The sequence below is a fragment of the Nicotiana tabacum genome, chromosome 22 (genome assembly GCF_000715075.1).
Source record: "Nicotiana tabacum cultivar K326 chromosome 22, ASM71507v2, whole genome shotgun sequence".
NCBI classification, from domain to species: domain Eukaryota; kingdom Viridiplantae; phylum Streptophyta; class Magnoliopsida; order Solanales; family Solanaceae; genus Nicotiana; species Nicotiana tabacum.
Window position 1 is genome coordinate 48,978,871 of NC_134101.1, and position 21,330 is coordinate 49,000,200.

The following is a 21,330-nucleotide window of genomic DNA, read 5'->3' on the forward strand; positions in this document are numbered from 1 at the left end:
ATTTTACTTTTTGTCTTTTTTCTCACCTTTTTTGGTCTCTTCATTTCCAACATGTTAAAAGACCAAACGAGGGCGAAGTGCATCAATAACCACTTTTAAAACCGTTATTTAAAATATATTCATAATTTACAATATATTTGAAGATTAGCCAATTCATTCAAATTTAGGATTAAATATCCTGAATTTGGAAATTCAGGACACTATTTGAAAATTCAGGACTTAGTGTCTTGAATTTTTGAGCTGATAATTTGAAATTCAAGATTATTAAGTGTCCTGAATTTTTGAACTACTAATTTAAAATTAAGGACATAAGATTCGAACCTCTAGATATAATTTTCGATCTTTAGGACATGATGTCCTGAAGTTTGAATTTTGAGGTTTGAGCAAAACTAACTAATCTTTAAATGTATTATAAACTGTAAATATATTTTAAACATAACAGGAATTTTCATAAAGCACTATAGTTTAAAGTATAGTAACTATAATTTGCCTAATTACTATTTGTAACTACTGTTTAATTGTTATTAACTTATATCACTCATCGTATCATACTATATTATAAGCATGAAGATCAAAAGTTGAATGTGAGAGACCAAAATAACCCTATAAACTTAAGTGACTATGATACCCTTCAAAAAATTATACCTTCATAAATAAGTACAATAAACAGACTTATAATGAAGTGTACTAGATAATGAAGTGTATACTAATTCAATTACTTTGGGAAAAGTATAGTTCAAGAAATTTTAATAAAAAAAAGAGTAATTATTATCTTCAATTTAATATAGAAAAGAGTAATAATTAAGTATAATCATGAATAATGTTGCTAATTATGTGAACGTTAGAGTAGATAAGAGCCGACTGCTACAATTATCATGTATGTTGCTACAATTACCAGTTAACCACAAATACATAGTTCAATATAAAGTTGTAACCTTTTGGTTCCCTCGATAAATGAGAAACTAACGACATATAACCTATATGCGAGTACATGTTCTTGCGATCAAATTCAAATTATACGTTCATTCGAGAATTCAGTGCAATCCCCGCCAAAGGATTTGAATAACGTAATTATCCATTAATTTAGGTAAAACAATAACTTCTTTTTTATCTTAGTGATGGTCATGTATTTAATTCTTGATCATATGTTTACATTATAAAAAATATATTTTGATAAATCCAAAATAAGATAAACGAAAGAGGTTAGAAGGAAAACAAATTTGTACGTGGAAGCAAGAATTTCTCTATCAATTTAAATATTAATCTTGTAGCATATGTCTCTAATTATAATTTAAGTATAAACTCGTTATTCCTAGATTAACATGTTGTTAACTAATTTTGTTTTCTAATTTTCCGTCTAGAGTATTCATGACTACAAAGGTAAAGAACCTTATCGATGAGAAGCCAACTGAAAAGATGAACATCGATGCCCAAGTTAAGAAGAAAAAGAAGAGCCAATTAGTAGCACATGTCCACTATGTACAAGTGAGCCTGAAACGGCTGATCATCTGTTTTTTAAATGTGTATCGACATTACAAGTGTGGGAGGGGATATTGGAATGGCAAGAGGGAATCACAAGGAGGTCTGAGGGATGGTCTGAAGAAGTTCACTAGGCAGAGGTCCATGCAAATGGTCTTTCAGCAATGTCGAATATGTATAGGCTAAGCATGTCTGCGAGTGTTTATCATATATGGATGGAAAGAAATTTGAGGGTATTCCAAAGAAAGGTCAGGACAACGGAGAGTATTATACGAGTAATTGCAGATGAGGTCCATAGTCCTGGAAATATGAATAGGAAGTTAGCTGGGAAACTACAAGATATGAAATGGTACCCTAGAGGTTGAGCATATCTGAATTTGTACTCCATTAAGAATCCACCGGTAAAGTAGTAAAGAAGTTTTTTTTTTGTATCTAGGACTTGGGGCATGATGTCAAAGTTCTTAGTTGCGTTGTAATGGTTTTTGGTTTGTGAAATGGAAAAAATTTACTTACCAAAAAAAATATCCTATCAATCCATTTACTTTTTGGTATTTAATTTTCCATGTACACAATAAGTAAAATTCATACATTATTCCTTCATAAAAGTTCATTGATTTTACTCATATATATATATATTTTGTGTGTGTGGGGGGGGGGGGGAGGGGGGAGGGTTGAGGGTAAAGTTGTCCAAGTTTATTGCAATTAATATTTCAAAATTCTCGTATAATTTTGCATAAATATGAAAAAAAATAAATTCTTTTAGTTATGTTTTTATTACTGTTCGTCGCTTCTTACTTAATTGTTCACAAAAATTTACAAACATATAACTCTTCCATTCTTTAAAAAAAAATATCATGTACAAATAAATATTAGTTTATCTTTTTATTTTGCACGGATCATTTCGCTTAAACATCAAAATGGAACAATTCCAAGAACAATATCTACAAAGAAATATTAGGTATATACAGTTATATTATATAGTTGTAACTCATAACAACTAAATTTATGTAATTATAAAATACACTTGTTTAACTAAATATAATTATTGATCTTCGAAGAGCTATCCAATCAATTTGAGTTTAACGCTATATCTCTAAAACTATTTATTATTTTTAGCTTGTATTTTTTTCTTTTGATTTTTTTTGGTAATATTTCACATGTTTTAATAGTATTTTATTTTTTTACTGCGTGTATGTAATTACACGTGCAACGCACGTATCAAGAAACTAGTAAACAACAATAATTGGAACGGACAAGATATCATTTGATACGCCCTCCAAATACCCAAATAACACCCTTTATTTTACCATAAATAATTATATATCTAATAGTATACATTATCATTTCATCTCAAAAAATTATAGTCATAATATACTTCAAAGAATGAATCAATTAGTGTCAATCCTAGACCCAACCTTCTAGAGAAGCCAACCTCCCATATCTCATCGATCTCCGCTAGCATTATAGGTGGTCTTCATCATCCGTGAAGTTGAAAATAGTCGGAGTTGAAATCCATCTGAAACTACATTCTTCCACAACTCGCAATATGTTTAATTTCCTACAAAATTTCCTTCAAGGAAAAAAAAAGAAATGAAAAAATATAGAAAACAAAATATAACATTAAATTATTTGGCTTCTTTGGACTTTCCTCTCGCATATTTATTAATAAAATTAACCGGCATTAATTTACATAATGTAACTCCTCTATTCTACAGGTTTTTATATTTTTCTCTTTCATCACCAACGAAGAGGTTGGCTAAGTTATTTGTAGCGCTTCGCGTGATTATTTTGTAAAAAGTTTCATGACTTATATTACTTATATTAAAACACGCAACAAATATAGCATATGTCAACTATATTTGTTCACGCAATGAATACAACCTATATCAATTATCGATGTAGAAAGAGTATATAGAAAAGATATAACATGTAGTGATTGTATTTGTTCGCACAACGAATACAATAAAGACGAAATACAAAAAATAAAATGCTGTTGTTTAAAGTCGAACTCAAAACCTCCGCTAACTAAGCGGACACTCGAACCAACTAAATAATATTAGTTCAAAATAATTAATCTTTGTTTAAAATAATTAATATATTATTTCATGAATTTGTTATAAAATTCAAATATAGTTACAAATGATAAATTTGGTGAAATTATAGTTACAAACATAAATACATTATAAATATTTGACGTGTGATATAATTTTCACTAAACATAATGCTTAAAAGTCAGTATCGGTGTCATTTCCCCAAAACGGATACTGCAGCAGCTAACAGCAAAAGGAACCGAATCTCGGAGGCGGCAGTGTTGCCTGTTCTCTCTTCCCAAATTCGGTATTTCAAGCACTCCAAGCCTCTCTACCGTATCAGACCTTTTTGCCTCTCCAGGTTCACCTTCTTTCTCCGTGTGTCTTCACATGCAAATGTGCGTAATAATACTTGGACATCACTGTGGATTGGAATAACTTACTTTGTCACCGATGCTATTAAATTTATTAATTTCAAAAGTTTTGCTTAACTGATCTGATTTTGTCTCTTTTTCATCATCTTATTAACTGTTCTCTTCATGCATTTCTGAATACTTTGTTTTCAATTGTTAATTTAATCTGATTGAATCATAACGTGCTTTGGTTTGTTTGGTGCCGTTATAGTACACATAGTGATACTACCAAGAAGTGTATTTTTGTGAGTTGCATGATATTTGTCTTCAATGGTGCACTAATGTGGAAAAGCAAGTAATTTGCATACTTTAAATGAGCGTGTGTATTTTCGAATTATTTGTTTAATGATCATGCATTAGTTAATAGCTACATTCCTAACCAAGCAGTCAAGAAGGGAGTTACTCAAAGGAAAGTTTTGCCTTTTGTGAATGATTAAATGAGATGCTTTTTTATTGAAGCAAGTGATTCCTACCAGATAAAGTAGAGGGAGAAAAAGAATATACCATCTATCCGTTGATTCATTAATAATGTGCTAATTAGTAATCATTTGTATGTGATTCTTCTAAAACTGACCTTAAAACTTGCATACTTTTTGTCATTTAAACTCCCTTTTATCAACAATTGATACTAGGTCTTCCTTTTCTTGCTCCCTTCTCTCATGATACTTTCTATACTTTCCAGGAGAAAAATATTCTGATATCTACATGTCTCCCTATTTTTGTGTTTATTGTAGGTGGAGTTCCTCCAATATATTCTGCATAATTATTCATGATTTGAAACTAAAAGAGCCATTAACTCCATAAACCAGAATACAATTTTCTGTTTTTTTATTGGTCCTTCTACATGTTTAGTAGAACCTTATCAGTTTTTTCAGCAATGGAAAATTCTGGAGCTAGCTCCTCCTAGGAATTACCTCTGGCTTTTGATGCAACTTTTGAGGTAGAATACTCTTCTCAGTTTATTTGCTCCAAGATTTTACCAGTTTCCCTACCATTGACGAAGCCTGGACTTTCACATCTACCAGTGGTCATTGTTCTCCTAGATCCCACTTGTCGGATTTCACTGGGTTTGTTGTTGTTGTTGTTGTTGTTGCACTGGTCATTGTTCTCTTTTTTATGTATGAATAGCAGTTGAGGTTGAAAATAAAGAATGGTAGTACATAACATCGAGGATTAATAATGAAATGTTCTATTTATGCCTCTTGTCTTTGCAAATTAATTTCAAAAATTATCTTTTGTTCTCTCAACGCAGCCGACTTAGGACCATCTTTTACTTTTACTACTGTAGGAGGCTACAGGTTATGTTCTCAATTAGCCAACCAAATCTTCTTGCCAACAAGAAAAGAAGATACATACTGTCCAGTCATATTTCAAAAGAAAGTTCAAATTCTGTGAGCTTTGAATGGGTCTTGTTCCCTATTGAGATGTCCGGTGTGTCTACAATGGTGCCATCACCTTCAGGTTCAAAGCTTCTTGCTGTTCAAAATCCTGAAAATATTCTCCAACCAAATTTGAGATTTGGGGTCGATCTCTAGTCAAAAAGGAGAATTGTGTCTGTTTCTCTGTTCATGATTCTGTATACGTCGACGGATGGTAACTTATGGTAGCAAATAAACATCACTATTTCTTCACTTCACAATTACATGGTGTTAGCTAGCATTTGATAATGCAGGTTTGAGGGAATTTTATGAAATAATGATGATACACTTCTTGCTTATGTCGCTGAGGAGCCGGTTTTCTCAAAGCCTACATTTACTAATTCTGGTTACAAGAAAGGGAATTCTACGGATAAGGAATGTGGTAGCTGGAGCAGTCAAGGGGATTGGAAGAGGACTAGGGAGAAACCTATCCTGGAAAAAGAAATCCAGATCTTTTTGTAATCAGTGTTAACAGGTAATGTATCATAATATTTGCTTACATTTGTTTTATCAAAGGGTGTTAATTTGATTTCTGTGGATGTTCTACAAATTTGTGCAGTGGAGAAGTATATCCTGTTGAAGGAATGTCAAAGATGTTGAGTGTTGGACAAGTTTTGGGGGGGGGGGGGGTCCACTGAAAACCTGCAGCAGTATCTTGTTCTTGTTGATGGCCGTCACATACTAGAAAGTTGGGCATCAAATTTTGCTATAACAGGCTTTGTGCCTTATATGCTGTTAGGGCTCCTTTTCCAATATCAGAATTTCATCAACCTGAGTACGTACCTACTTGCTGCTACAGATGATATTGTTGTTGACTAACACATCCGTTTCTGTTTGAATATAGTAGAGGGGCTAGAGTAATAGTGATTCCGTATCTATCTGAGTCTTTTTTTTTCTTTTCCTTTTTTTTGGGTAGTTTTCACTATTAATCGACTTATTATCACTTCCAGAAATAATGCAACCGAAGATGCACTTCCAGTTAAGTTGACACAATTCTTTCCTCGTTTCAGGTGTGTTGTTTACTCATACAGTTATTTATATGTCATTCTGAAATTGGTGGAAACACTTCCCTACTAATTCCATGATATGTTCCTCTTTTTATAAAACTATAGAAAAGCATCTCTAGGAGCAATTTAAAGTTTTTTGTTATTTCTTGTGTTATTTAATTTCTGCAGCGTATTTACCTGATATAATAGAACAGATGACACAGCCTCTCTACCTCTCACAAGGTAGGGGTAAGGTTTGCGTACACTCCACCCTCCCCAGACCGCACTTGTGGGAACACACCGGGTATGTTGTTGTTATTGTTGAATAGAACAGATGATTTTTTTACTAAATTTTGCAGTCCAGATGGCAAGTATCTTGTACTCTGGTCAGTTAAAAGTTCTGTTGATTCCGGGGCACATAATGCAACAAATTCACTTCATAGAATTGATTGGTCCATTGATGCATAGCCTAGTTCAGATGCTAAAATTTTTAGTGTGGTACAGCTCATTTTTGTAATTCTGCTAATTTATATAAGCACTTTGAGGCTAATCACAAATTACTGATTTTTCGTACCATATTTTTTATGTATTACATGTTCAACCAATAGTCAGCAAACATTAACATGATGATTGCAGGTTCTTGTTGTGATGTGTCCTGAAGATGGATGCTTCCCTGGCCTTTACTGTTTCAATGTTGTTAGTAAACCTTGGCTTTCTGATGGATATACAATGATTTTATCTTCTGCCTGGGTTAGCACTCTAGTAATACTTACATGGATGTGTGAAGGTACTATGTGTTTTGCTTCTCAATCTGAACTGAAGTCTTTGATTGTGCATTGTACTTAAGATTTCTTGTTTCTTAATAGTGGCAAATTGTCACGAATCAGTCCTCGAAACTCTTGCTTTTCTAGGAACTTGCTTTACACTGGATGGGGACAACATCTTTAGTGGTAAGAGTCAACGCATACTTTTTGTTGAACCGGTTCCATATTGCAATACGTTTTTTTCCTTGATTATCCAACCTAGATAAATCTGGTGTTTTTCCCTCTAAAGTCTCTAGCAGTTCTGTCGATGTTCCTGCAATCAAGTACGGTTTCCTTGTTGGAAAGGCATCTGCTGAGGCATCCTGGAGTTGGCTTGATATCTCAAGCCCCATATCTAGATGCTCTGAAAAGGTTCATCTACTTGTTAGTTCAATTACTGATTGTATCATCTGTTCTGCTTAGTGTATATTTGTTAAAATTATATTTCTGATATTTAACTGTCCATCTTTACTGCTTACAGGTTGTATCTTTGCTCTAATCCACCGCCAATTTGGTATCATGAAGATACCTGTCAGGGATCTCGCTGAGAACCTGAGTAAAGGTTGGTGTTTTAACTTTCAAGTATGATGAGAGATCTATGTATTTTGGTAAAGAGGCCAACTTCTTACCATAACCTTATGCACTCATGTTTACTGTTCTCTGATCTATATCTGGTACTCATAGTGAGAATTGAATACTAAAGTTAAAACACATGCTCCTGGTGATCGTTTTGTTTGTAGAAAATCTAAATCTCCTAGTGGAGAGGACCAGTTCTAGTATATGACATGGAAAACGAAAGATAATTGAGTTTTCAACTGTACATCTATTCTTACTGTTTGTAGAGTAATTCAGTCTCTAACTCATAAATTCTGAGGAGCTAACAGACTCAAGCCTCTGATTACTTAAAGTTATGCCTCATCCATTTTAGCGGTCATTCCAGCACCCTACTAACGAAAATTCTGCTTTTCTGATAACATTATGAAGAAGAAGGGCAGCCCGGTGCACTAAGCTCTCGCTATGCGCAGGGTCCGGGGAAGGGCCGGACCACAAGGGTCTATTGCACGCAACCTTACCCTTCATTTCTGCAAGAGGCTGTTTCCACCGCTTGAACCCGTGACCTTCTGGTCACATGGCAACAGCTTTACCAGTTACGCCAAGGCTCCCCTTCTTTTCTGATAACATTATAAAGAAAGATATTTAGTTTGTGTCTTAAGCAAGATTTTTCTGGATTTTCATAGTTTGGAAGCTTAATATGATATAGATGCATCAGTAGACCTACTGTTCAAAGACAGCTCAGGGATTATTAATTCGAAAAACCAGAAAAGAAAACAAAAAACAAAAACTGATTATCACTATGGAATTTAATACTGAGAATATTTTCAATACTACGGGCAACCAAAGAGAAACCTTTAAAGATTTGGATAAAAGGGTTCTTCCTGTTTATCTCCAATGCTGATATCTATGCCTGTGCAGGATGTTAATCATGTGCTTGCTGCTGTAGATCATGTAATTGATATCGGACTTTTAGATCCATCTAGAATCGCTGTGCTTGGTGGTTCCCATGGTGGATTTTTGGTTACGCACTTGATTGGCCAGGTTAGCTAGTTCTCCTATGCTGTATTGTCTTTATGGTTTCTGTCACGTGTTATTACAGTCTTTGTCTTTATGGTCCTTGTTATCTTTGTACTGGACGAGGTTTTTGTTTCTTTCTTCTAAGAGTTCCGATACTATTTCTAGGTGCCAGATAAGTTTGCCCTCTTTTACAGCAAATCACCAATCTCATGCATCTCCAAGGTCTGGTTTCATCAGCTGAATCTGGATTTGGAAAAAAAGGCTTCCATGATATGCGTTTTGTGTTACGTCACATATCTGTGAGGTCTTCACATCAATGTTGAAACTTAAAGTTTTGCTAGATATCTCAAGGATTGAAGTAAAGTTGTTAGCCGATCCTGTTTTTCTGAACGCATTTCCTACATCCTTGTGCTACTTGTATTGCAGGTTAAGACTCCTACAATCCTCTTGCTAGGTGCCAAAGACCTCTGTGTTCCAGTATCTAATGGGTTGCAAGTAAGATTTTATATCATCTTTCTGGTTCCAAATTTTGTTGGTTGCACATAAATATTCATTCTAATATTATATCAAGGGTCCGAGAATTTATGTATACATGTGAAGCTTATGCGTTTTTGCCTGTCTACCAGAAATGTTATTTCATTCATGTCCCTTTTCATTTTTCGTTCAACTACATATCCATTCATAATACGATCAAATCCCGTGGAATCTAGTGTCTGGCTCTACTTTAATCCAAATATGCATCAAATATCATATTCACTGATCAACTACTAACAACGTGTGAGGACCAGCAGTTTCATGTCTGCGAACGACCAGTCACTGTATTAACAAGTGAAAATTTTAAATAAGTGGAATAAAAGCTGGGTAACTAAATGTTTATAAGCCATTTTTAGCTTGATGTTATCTCTGATGCAAAGTTTAGTACTGTTTAACTTTTTGTTGTTTCTATTCCTAAAGTGTATAATATCAGAAAGGAAATGCTTTTACTCTTCTTGTGTGCAGTATGCACGGGCATTGAAGGAGAAAGGAGTTGAGGTCAAAGTCATGGTGTTTTCCGAGGACACACATGTAATTGATAGGTAAGTTGGTCCCAAATCTATGAATGTGCTTCTTTTCTTTTTTGTACTTGACTTTTATGATAGCCTCACTTCATATTGGGAACCTTATATGTGTTTCTGTTGCAGGCCACAGTCTGACTTCGAGAACTTCCTGAATATTGGTGCGTGGTTTAAGAATTACTGCAAGTAGATAGATATCTATTCAGCTCTTCAGCAGGAATTTCCCCATTCCTTTATGCTGGTACTCCTTGAACATGTCCCCCAATCAGAAAAGAAGATTAAGCCATTTGTAAGTCAATTCAATACCTGACCCTTGAAAAGATGAATCATACTCTACTTAATCAGCTGGTTTCTTACATTCAACTTTTGTCAAAATCGGAAACAAAATCCGTGGTTAAACTATTATGAATTAACCATGGTTGAATGGTATGTGTTTTCTCTTAATTTGTGACTTGTAAGATTAAACTGTTTGGTTTGGTGCAAACATCAGTGCGGGTAAGTACTATCCGTGAGTTAAATGACTCAAAACCATTTGACACTTTGGACTGATCTCATGTTTATCTTGACTGCATGTGAACATACATATTTCTGTAGCCTGGGAAACTTTGGTGGTGGTTCTTTTGAAAAACCATTTAGGTTTGCATGAATGAGCATTCAAACATTTTCTGATTTGTGAGATATGCGAAATAATATGGTCATGTGTCACCACTTCTATAGCTGGTTATTAGGAAATCATTGTTGCATGCTTTAGTTCACTGATTGTTGTATGAACACAACATAAGAAATCATGAAATTGACTCATTCAGTTTCTTTTAGCAATATTAGATAGCAGCTGCTTACTACATTGTATTTGTTATATTCAGATGGAGGACGAGTTTCAAACCGAGCAAGGAATTGCAGTGAGACGGGAGGGGGCAGATTCTAGAATATTAGCACTATAATTAGTACTCCTGATGCTTTGTATCGAGAAAAAGTACAACTCAAGTATCTGCAACTGAAAAAGAGTTAAGAGGATTTTCATTGCAAAATTTGAAGACTGCTAGGAAGATATCAGTTCAAAGTTCAATCCTAAAAGTGTCTGAGTTGCCCCACAGTGTACGAGGCAACAGCCATGCTTAACTTCTTCCCTTAAGACCCATCATCATACCATGAAACAACAATATCTTTCAGCCCAACTTTCAGTACCTCCCAATGAGATTCATCAAATTCTACTCCTCCATTGACAACTTTAATCTCCACCAACCACAGCTCTATTGCCACTTCCCATATTTCCACCAATAATGCCACTCTCCCTTTTACCAAACCAATTCCCCCACCCTTTGTTCTCTCAACTCTATATCCTTCTTCTTTCCCAATTTTCATCACCTTCTCTTCAATACTCCCTACTTGAGCAGTCGTTGTAAACCTCATTTCTTTCTTATTCAACCTTGCTTCAAATAACCCTGATAAATCCAACCCAGCTGACATTGATATTATATCAAACGCATTCATTCTCCCCTCTTTTTTACAATCCTTAATTTCAAATATACCTTGACTAAATTGTTTCTGATTTGACTCTTCGCCTTTCATTGCAGATTTCTTAAACCATGGAAGCTTCATTAAGTCCTCAATGCTTAACCTTGTATTTGGATTAGGATTGAGCAGCCGGTTTATTATACTCTGTGCAGGCTTTTGAACACAATCAGGGAATTGAAATTCACGACGATGTTTTGCCAGATGCAAGTTGGTTAAGCTGCTGTCATCGAATGGAAGTTTTCCTGCAAGGAATGAAAAGAGAATTACCCCACACGACCATGCATCCGCCTTAGCACCATCATATCCTTTTCTGTATACAACCTCTGGAGCTGCGTAAGCTGGAGTGCCACAAGCCGTCTGAAGAAGGCTGTTACTGAACTGTTCCGAAAGAGCGGCTAATCCAAAATCAGAGACCTTAAGCTGGCCTTCTTTGTCCAGGAGAATGTTTTGTGGTTTAATATCACGGTGAGCCACACCGTTTTGATGGCAAAAGTGTAGAGCTGAGACAAGCTGGTGGAAGTAAAATCTTGCAGTGGAGTAAGAGAATTTTCCGCGGCGGCTGAGCTTGGAGAAAAGATCGCCACCAGGTGCGAGTTCCATGACGAGGTAGATTTTGGTCTTTGTGGCCATCACTTCATGGAGTTTGATAATGTTGGGATGATGGTTAAGTCGATTCATGGCGGAGACTTCACCGATGATTATTCGTTCCAGAGAGGCGTTCATGGTTGTGTTTTTGTTCATAACTTTGATGGCAACGTCTGTGCCATCGTTTAAACAACGTGCATGATAAACTTTTGCGAAGCTGCCACGACCAAGAAGGTGATTTAATTGATATTTGCCGAGAATTATTGACCCGCTTCCACCACCATCAGCGCTGTTTGTTCTTCTGATTTTAGAAGCAGAAGATGGTGGTGTAGCGGTGGCCATAATTGAGCCGGCGGGAAGGAGAAGAGAATAAAGCGGGAGGGTAGGCAAAAGAAAAAAAATAAGGAGACAAGTTTTATAAGGAGATTGGTTGGAGAGTTGAATTAGGCATGGGAATTGCTGGAGTGTCTGTATTATAATAGCTTTTGGACTCTTCGGTTTTGTCTTGTTTTTTAGTTTTAGAAGTGTTAGGAGTCTTACCAACCAACTATAAGTTGATAATAATAGTAACATAACAATAACAATAATATTAACCAATTTATATATTGTTGTGCTCAACTATCTTTAGTTTTGATTTCCCTCAATTAGTTTTAGTACACCACGTTTGAATTTTCTGAATTCATAATTACTACTACATCTGTTCTTTGGTTATAGAACGATTAGGAGTCTGCCACGGAAAAATATGATATAATAAAATACTGTGACTTGTAGGCATGCTCCTTTAATTTGCATGATTTTGCAAGATGCTTGATTAGCACTTGGTATAATTAAAAGAGGTTTCATATTAGTTTCCATTACGTTTTCGTAATGGTCCGAGTCTGAAGACTAAAGAGAAGCTGTCGCTTTTAGAGATTCTGGTTTTGGAGAACCTCCCTACCTCTTTCCCATTGGTTCCTTCAGTCACAATATGCAGACTAAAAGCATTTTTTCCCTTTAATTGAAATTGAAATTCCTATTGTGCTATTCTCTAGTGATTGTGGAAAAAGCCAAAGATCAGTTTTGCCTCTGGAAGACCAAATAAATTATAAGTGCATGCACTTGTTCCATTTTGAATTTTTCTTCAAAGTTGGAAGGCAATTCGTTTAGCAATTGATTAGCTTGCAAAAATTGTGAAAAAAATTTATACTGTATTAAAAGTAAGAAGCTATTAAAAAGTTGAACGACCAATATTTAATTTAATTTCTGCCAACAAAGTATACTACTCTTTCCCAGTTTCACCTTTAATTTGCATTTTTCTTCTATGTGACTCGCCAAATTATTATACATCCGTTTCAGTTTATGTGAACCTATTTCCTTTTTGGTCCGTTCCAAAAAGAATGTTTTCTTTCTAAATTTGGAAACAATTTTGCTTAAACTTATAATTCTACCCTTAATGAAAAACTTTTATAACCACACAAATATTCTGAACCCCTTTTAAAATTGTTTAGGGCCACAAATTCCAAAAATCTTTATTTTTACTTAAATTTTGTTTCCAATCAAACACGTTCATTGGAACGGAGGGAGTATTTTTCTTGTCAAAGTAGCGGCACGTTTGGTTTTTTGGACAATCGACACTTGGCATCTGCAGTCAGCATCTGATAGCGAATCATTATGGTGAAATTGTTTCAAAGGTCCAATAATGCTGGGAGACAGACGGGTATTCGGTCTTGTCCCTTTTAGATTCTTGTCAACTTCTTTCTTTCTTACTTTTTTTATTTTAATTTATTTGAATCTATTTGACGGGATGCGAAGGTAAAAAAATATAAATTAAAATTTGTAGTCTAAAATAATACATATATAATTATTTAATTATAATTTTTCTTATTAAGAGTAAAATAAAAAGATACATTCTTTTCAAAACTCATACAAATCATAACTGCGCTTTACTTAAAATAAACGCGGTGATAGCTTTAAAGAAAAAAATTGTACAGATTCTTTATTTTTTTTCCAACTGTTTTTCTAAAACCTCTTATTGAAGAGGATAGGTTTTCTTCTTCTTTTATAACAGCACATTTAAGTATATATATATATATATATATATATATATATATATATATATATATATATATATATATATATAATGTTTTGGGCGAAATGCAATTTCTCTTTTCTTCTTTTAAGTCTACTGTTGTTCATCGTTGCATATTTGAGTCTTACCTCTCTGTTTTGGTTAAGTGATCTCTCAAATATGCGAGAAGAATTACCTTCAGGTTTTAGGGTGTGTTTGGAATAATAGAAAACTTGGAGAACAAATAGTAATCTTACTCATTTTTTGGTATTTGGTACACAAATTAAGGAAAATAAATTCTCAAAAGTATTCATAAATAATTTAGATACAATAAACATGAATCCATAAACTTTCGAACCAACAACCTTCCGAACCCACAAATTTCATAAACTTCCGAACCGCTAAACTTTCGAACTCATGAACTTTTGAACCCGTAAACTCTACAATTACTAAACACGCAAACTTCCAAACATATAAACCTCCGAACTCATAACTTTGGAACTCGTAAAATTTCGAACCAATAAACTGAAAAATAAAAAAATCAGAACTAAAAATATATATACAAAAAAAATTTCGGCGGGGAGGGTGGGTTGAGGGGTTGGGTGGGTGGTGCAGAAAAACGAAAAAACAAAAGATTAAAAATACAATTTTTTTTTTTGGGTTTGGGGGGGGGGGGGGAGGGGGTCTGGGTTTTGATGTAGTAAAAAATTACAAAAAATTAAAAATACAAAAAAAAAATTAAATAAATTCAGCCAGGGGGTCGGGGTAGTAGGGTGGGTGGTGACGGAAAAGAAAAAAATCGAAATCTAAAAAAAAACCTTTTTTGGAGAGGGGGTGGGAGAGATGGGGTAAGAGAGAAGTGGGGGGGGGGGGGATTGGAGTTAGATGTGAGGGTAAGTGAAGTTTTTGAAAAATATTTTCCTAACTTTTTTAGGGAGGTCATTTTCCTCCAATTTCAGAAAACTATTTTTTGCAATCAAACCGTAGAAAATGAAAAATATTTTCCGTCATACCAAACACACCCGGAAAATTTTGTTTCCTGATTTCATCTCTGCATATAAGTTTTCTTTTTAATAAATAGAAAAATAAATCATGTTTTGTCTTTTCTCTCTTTTGATAAAGAAACTTTAGGCGATTAATTGGCATCATGCATTTTGCATAGGTGTCAATTAATGTCAATATTGCGTGATCTAACAAAATTCAAAGTATATATGTGAGAGAAGATCCGTTTCTCAATATTAAAAGTTGTAAGAGTCGACGTTTTACATTCCAACAACTTTATGTATTTTGAATATGGGATTTGATGGAGCAAATCAGCAACTGTTATAAAGCTCGAATGTGGTACCCATCCATGTCTAATAATTGAATACTGATGAGTGACTTTCCATAAGTTCATTTGTACAAAGTAGTGGGCCACTACATTGTACGAGTAGTTCGAGTGTTTTCAATGTACTTACATTTGGCAATTTGCTTACTTGGATATCAGGTTGAATATTTTTCGTTCTGTGTACTGAAAGATTTTATCACTATGAGTGTCTTTCTATAAGTTTAGGGGCGGCCCACGAAGATTGGTGGCCTAAAGCCAATTTTTAATTTGAGGCCTTTCAGAAGAAATTTTTTTTATATCATAATATCGATGATTCATTTCGATGTTCCTACACATAGAACAACACAATTTAGCGCAATTATCGCACAATAACTCACTTAAACCAACAAAATATAAAGCGAGTAATGTGTTAAAAATATAGAATTTTGGCCTAACAGTTTTTAATAGTTTTTTTTATAAATAATTTAGTCTCTCCTAAGATATTGTTGATCTTAGATAATAGAATCAAATTCATATAGATACCTCACTAATGATGTCACTCGTAAAATTTAAATAATGAAAAGTTTTATATTCGCGACAAGGGTTTAGGGGGAGTGATTTTCTTTCTGCATTTTTTGCTCAAACGGGTACATCACTACTAAATTAAAAGTTATCTTGAATTTTTATAAAATATTTTATTTTGTATTTTAACATACCCAATATATTTAGACCCTGTCTCTAAAGATTGTTGTGAGATGTATTTGATCCAACTTACCTTAATTAAATATATTGGGTTCGAATCCTGTGATTAAAAAAAATCCTGTTAAAACGTGTTCTCTCTTTTACTAGGTCTTACGCGGTACGAATCTAGATTAATCGGGGTCTAAATACAAATACGAGTAGAAAAATAAATTTTTTTTTGGGCCCCTCAAAATTTGGGGCCCTAAAGCCTTTGCTTTAGTGGCTTGACCCTTAGGCCGCTCCCGCATAAGTTCATGTGTACTTACATTCATGTATTCGTTTCTTCAAAAAAAAATGCTAAAGTGTTTCACACCATATGTTTTAATTTATGCGATATAATTTAATTTAAATATGTACAAAGTTTAAAAATACTGAAAAATAAAGACTTTTGAAACTATCTTTAATATGATATAACATTTTTATAATTATAAAACTTTAAAAGTTGTAGTCTTAAACATGTTATAATCTTTGTGACTATAAAAATTTCTCATTAAGGACAAATAAAATATGTAAAATTGATTGTCTTTAAATATAAAAATGTATAATTCTTTTACAAAAATGACTAATAAGGAAAATAATACCACATATACGAGAACCGAGGGAGTAGTATTAGCACTTAAGAAATGACATGATGGTTCCTTTGGAAACACTAAAAGTAGGCGTTTGGATATCAAAATTGTAATTTTTGAAAAAAAAATAATAGTATTCGGAGATAAGTTAAAAAATGGTATTTGAAATTTGAAATTATATTTGAACATGCATTTTATTTGAAAAAAAATGTTTCAGCTTTGTGAGTGGGAAAAAAAGTTTTACTGAATTTTTTTAAAAAGTGATAATTTTTGAAAAACTCATTTTCGAATTTTTTTCAAAAACTTGCAAAGTTTCATGGACAAACATATTTTTAAATAAGAAAATTTTTTATGGACAAACGGGGCCTAAAATAGATATTCATGAAGGTGAAAGAGTCATTTGGCTAATAGGCAGACAGATTTAGATTTTCATGTCAATGTCAGTCTTTACTTCTATTTAAAAGATGTCGTGTTTAGTTGCGAATATAACAATCTTAATCGAGACAGATAACGACATCACTCTTTAACAATAATGCATAGTTGCAAAATGAAGATGAAAACTAAGGAATCACCTGTCAACGGACTTGTAATTCGGCGACACAATGACTTTAAGCTTCGGGCTTCTAGTTATTATGAACTCTCTCGTTTGATTACCAAGATAAAGATATTAAATAAAATTATATTTATCCATCTTTGATTATGAATATTAGTTAATGATAGAATATATTTTGTAATAAAATAGCGGGGTTAACTATCTCATATAAATAGTAACTCTATTTCATAGGATATCCTACTTCACGGGATATCCTTGTCTATCCCAAGATTGAACCAAACAATTGGTGTACGTGTAACCACCTAAGTGGAGCCAAAGATCACAAGTCACAACTACTCAATAAAATTGAATCAATAGATTATTTGTTTCAGTTTAACGTAATATGGTACGAGTTTTTTAATTTGACTTTAAGAAGTACAAAATATAAAATACTTTATTTAGGGAAAACAAATTTTTTTTTATAATGATTGGGCGTGCGTGCTGAATATTCACTCTTAAAAATGGGAAATAAAAGAAAAGTCACTAGAGAACCACGAACCAAAGATATACACTATTCAAATATCCAAATGACCTCTAGGCAAAGATTAGAAAACCTATATATATCTCATTGAATAATTATCCTATCTTCACTTGTGGCCATTCACTGGTTCGAAGGATCAACAAAATAGTTCTTCTTGGACATTTTAGCCTACTTTCATAAAATCATTTTAACTAAAATGCAGAGGTGTCTAAAATTGAGATTATTTATAGTCATGAGCTTGGATTTACTTGTGCTAGTTGAACTAATAACTATGAAAAATGTCACTGTTGCACGAGAAAACTACTATTCAATATGCATAATACGATCAATAGCATGACATAATTTTTGGATTTAATAGAAGATTTGGAACACTTAGTTGAAGAGTTAAAGATCTATGCATATTAATTTAATTAATAGTGACGGCTGCGCGCTCAATTGTGTTAATACTTAAAATAGACGATGACTTGTACGTAGCTTAGTATTTCAGTATTACTCTGCCTTAGAGATATTCTCATGACCTACCAAGCTGGTAACCTGCATATTTATCTTGAAATGGGAATAGTCAGAAAAATTCAAGCGGAAAGGACAAAGGTAAGTATATTCCCTATAATTACTTGTAACTATGGTATGAATAATCAAACCCATTTTTTTCTTGAACTCATTGTCATTGTCCTCAAGAAAAAGGGAAAACACAACATGGGAAAAATTAAGGATCTGAATGAAACAAGAATCGCACGTGATTGTACCATGAATATCTCTCTTAACGAGGAAATAATAATTAGACTCGTTGAGGGAATTAATTCGCTTATTCTAAGTAATTATCCATAAGAATTGAATTCAAATCTTACTTTCATATGACTATAGTGTCTTTATAATTACTAGGGAGAAGAATATTTGTTCACTGGCAATCGATTCAAACTTGTCAAGCAGTCAAGGTGATGGGAAGACACCGCAAATGTTAAATGAAGAGACAGAAATGAGAGAAAGACAGACTTTCCGTTTTCCCCGGCAATGAATCACCCAACCAAACAAGCAGGGCAGATCTATGTACATGGTGGTTCGGGGTGGCACGTCACCCGCAAGCTTCGGCAAAAACCTTATGTATATATGTAAATATATATAAAAAATAGGATATATATTTAAAGTGCCACCCGTAGAACAAAAGTGACAAAGGTGCCAGTGGCAAAGGTCTGCCTTTAAGTACACTACACAACACACTCTTCTATATTTTATAGTAAATGTTTTACTTTTCTATTTGTTTGTTTTGTTGGTTTAAGTATAAATAAATAAGATAAAATAATAATAAAAGTACTCTTTATATAATATTCTCTTATAATTAAAGGTAAAACAATGCCCCAATTCCCCAAGTCCACTTTCCCCTTTCCCTTTCTCCATTTCTCGCTGCTTCAGCCTTTATTCACGCCACTGCTTCTGCTTCTTGCTTCTATGTTAGACTGTTACTGTAAGCATTTATTTTGCTTTACCTTTGCGGATGCTTGATGCTTCACACATTCATTGCTCACTAGTCATTTCACTACGCCCACCATTGTAAAGTTTCCTCAATCCTCACCTCCTCATGTTTATTTCTTAACCCTATGTGGCTATTTTTTTCCCATCAGATATATGTTCTTGCTATGTTTTTATTTTGTATTTAGTTGGATATTAGTGTTCTTGCTAAACTTTATTGTCACTATTTTGATTTTTTTTTGTTATGTATTTTTTTGGTTGTGTTTGAAAATCAAATGCCTCTTAAATGGTTTCACTGTAGAATTTAAAATAACTAAACTTATTGATGGTATGAACTGCTAGAAATTGTTCTATATTTCTCACTAGAATGAACTTTTATTTTATAGGAATTGATTGAGATGGATAAATTTGTCACGAGGTTGGACCATTCTCAACCAAGTCCTAGTTGTCAATCCTTGATCCAAGCGAATGCCAATCATTCTTATCTTATAAATGAACTCGATTTGGGGTCACTTAAAGGCGATCCGGGAGAAAGAATACCTATTGCTGACTATAACCCTAGAATACGAGATGAAGTAAGGAAACATTACATTCAACAAGGTCCTTGTCAACCTTCCAAGCATCAATTTTTCAAAACTCAAATAGGAGGAAGAATGCGTCAATTTGTTCCAAGTTGGTTCAATGGTCAATTTTCTAAATGGTTAGAGTATAGTGTGAAGAAAGATGCGGCATTTTGCTTATGTTGTTATTTGTTCAAAAATAAATTTATTCATGGAAGTGCGGGTGAATTTTATACAAAAAATGGTTTTAGGGCTTGGAATAAGGGTCTTGAAAGATTGCGTTTACATGTTGGTGATGTTAATAGTGTCCATGATAAATGTTTCAAGAAGATGCTAGATTTATCAAATCATCATCAATCAATTCAAGTTGTTTTTGATAAGCACTCCGAGAAGTTGAAAAGTGAGTATCGAATGCGTTTAGAAGTATCAATTGACGTGGCAAGACTTCTATTGTTGTATGGATTGCCTTTTTGGGGCCATGACGAAAGTGAATCTTCAACAAATCAAGGCCTCTTTCTAGGATTCTTACGATGGCATGGGGACAAGCATCCAGATGTGGGAAAAGTAATATTAGAAAATGCTCCACAAAATGATACTTTGACTTGCCCTATGATCCAAAAGGATATTATCAATGCTTGTGCAAAAGAAACATTAAAAGCTATAATTAGAGACTTGAATAGAGATTATTTTGGTATATTAGTTGATGAGTCCAAAGATATCTCACACAAAGAACAAATGGCTCTTGTTTTGTGTTATGTTGATAAAAATGGTGAAGTGGTAGAGTGATTTGTTGGTCTTGTCCATGTTAGTGATACATCGGCATGCTCATTGAAGGAAGCAATCTAATCTTTGCTTTCGGACCACTTAATAAGTCCATCTCAAATACGTGGACAAGGTTATGATGGAGCTAGTAACATGAGGGGAGAGATAAGTGGTCTTAAGACTTTGATTATGAAAGACAGCTCATCGGCATATTACATTCATTGCTTTGCTCATCAATTGCAATTAACACTTGTAGCTATGTCTAAAAAGCATTTGGATGTCGAAGACTTCTTTTGTCATGTTACTAATGTGTTAAATGTCATTGGGGTATCTTTTAAGCGCAGAGATTTGCTTTGCCATCTTCAAGCTGAAAAACTAGAGCAATTACTTGAGTCCGGTGAAATTCATACCGGGCGAGGACTAAATCAAGAACGCGGGCTTCAAAGATCAGGTAATACTCGTTGGGGATCACATTTCAAAACATTAGATAACTTTATTGTTATTTTCTCATCTATTATTCGTGTGCTTGAAGTGATTGAACATGAAGGTTCTACCTCAAATGAGAGAAATCAAGAAAAATATCTTTTGAGTGAGATAATAACATTCAAATTTGTTTTTATGCTTCACTTGATGTTGAAAGTTTTGGCAATGTCAAATGAGTTGAACAAGATCCTACAAAAGAGAGATCAAGATATTGTTAATGTCGTGGTGTTTATTAATATTACAAAGAAAATATTGCAAGATATGAGAAAAACTGGATGGGAATCTTTGCTAGATGATGTTTCCTTATTTTGTCATATGCATGATATTATGATTTCCAAGATGGATGAATCCTATTTTCCTGGAAAGTCGAAGCGTAAGTCTTCTGGTATTTGTTATTCACACCACTTGTGTGTTGATATCTTTTATGCTGTAATTGATGTGCAACTTCAAGAGCTTAATGACCGTT

The 21,330-nt window shown here is 33.8% G+C and overlaps 2 protein-coding genes and 1 pseudogene across 2 annotated transcripts; 2 read left to right on the forward strand and 1 right to left on the reverse strand.

Annotated features, from left to right (window-relative positions):
* The first annotated feature begins 4,574 nt into the window (after positions 1 to 4,574).
* LOC107815520 (acylamino-acid-releasing enzyme-like) lies at positions 4,575 to 10,759 on the forward strand (annotated as a pseudogene).
* On the reverse strand, positions 10,757 to 12,449 carry LOC107815522 (CBL-interacting serine/threonine-protein kinase 7-like). Its single transcript, XM_016641124.2, has one exon. The coding sequence runs from the start codon at positions 12,427 to 12,429 to the stop codon at positions 10,885 to 10,887; it is 1,545 nt and encodes a 514-aa protein (XP_016496610.1). The 5' UTR covers positions 12,430 to 12,449; the 3' UTR covers positions 10,757 to 10,884.
* A 7,008-nt stretch (positions 12,450 to 19,457) lies between these two features.
* LOC107815519 (uncharacterized) lies at positions 19,458 to 20,405 on the forward strand. Its single transcript, XM_016641121.2, has one exon. The coding sequence runs from the start codon at positions 19,458 to 19,460 to the stop codon at positions 20,403 to 20,405; it is 948 nt and encodes a 315-aa protein (XP_016496607.1).
* Positions 20,406 to 21,330: the final 925 nt, after the last annotated feature.

What these genes read in the sequence shown, in the direction of transcription:
- LOC107815519 (XM_016641121.2), top strand. Translation starts at nt 19,458, where the DNA reads ATGGATAAATTTGTCACGAGGTTGGACCATTCTCAACCAAGTCCTAGT.
- LOC107815522 (XM_016641124.2), bottom strand. Translation starts at nt 12,429, where the DNA reads ATGTTACTATTATTATCAACTTATAGTTGGTTGGTAAGACTCCTAACA.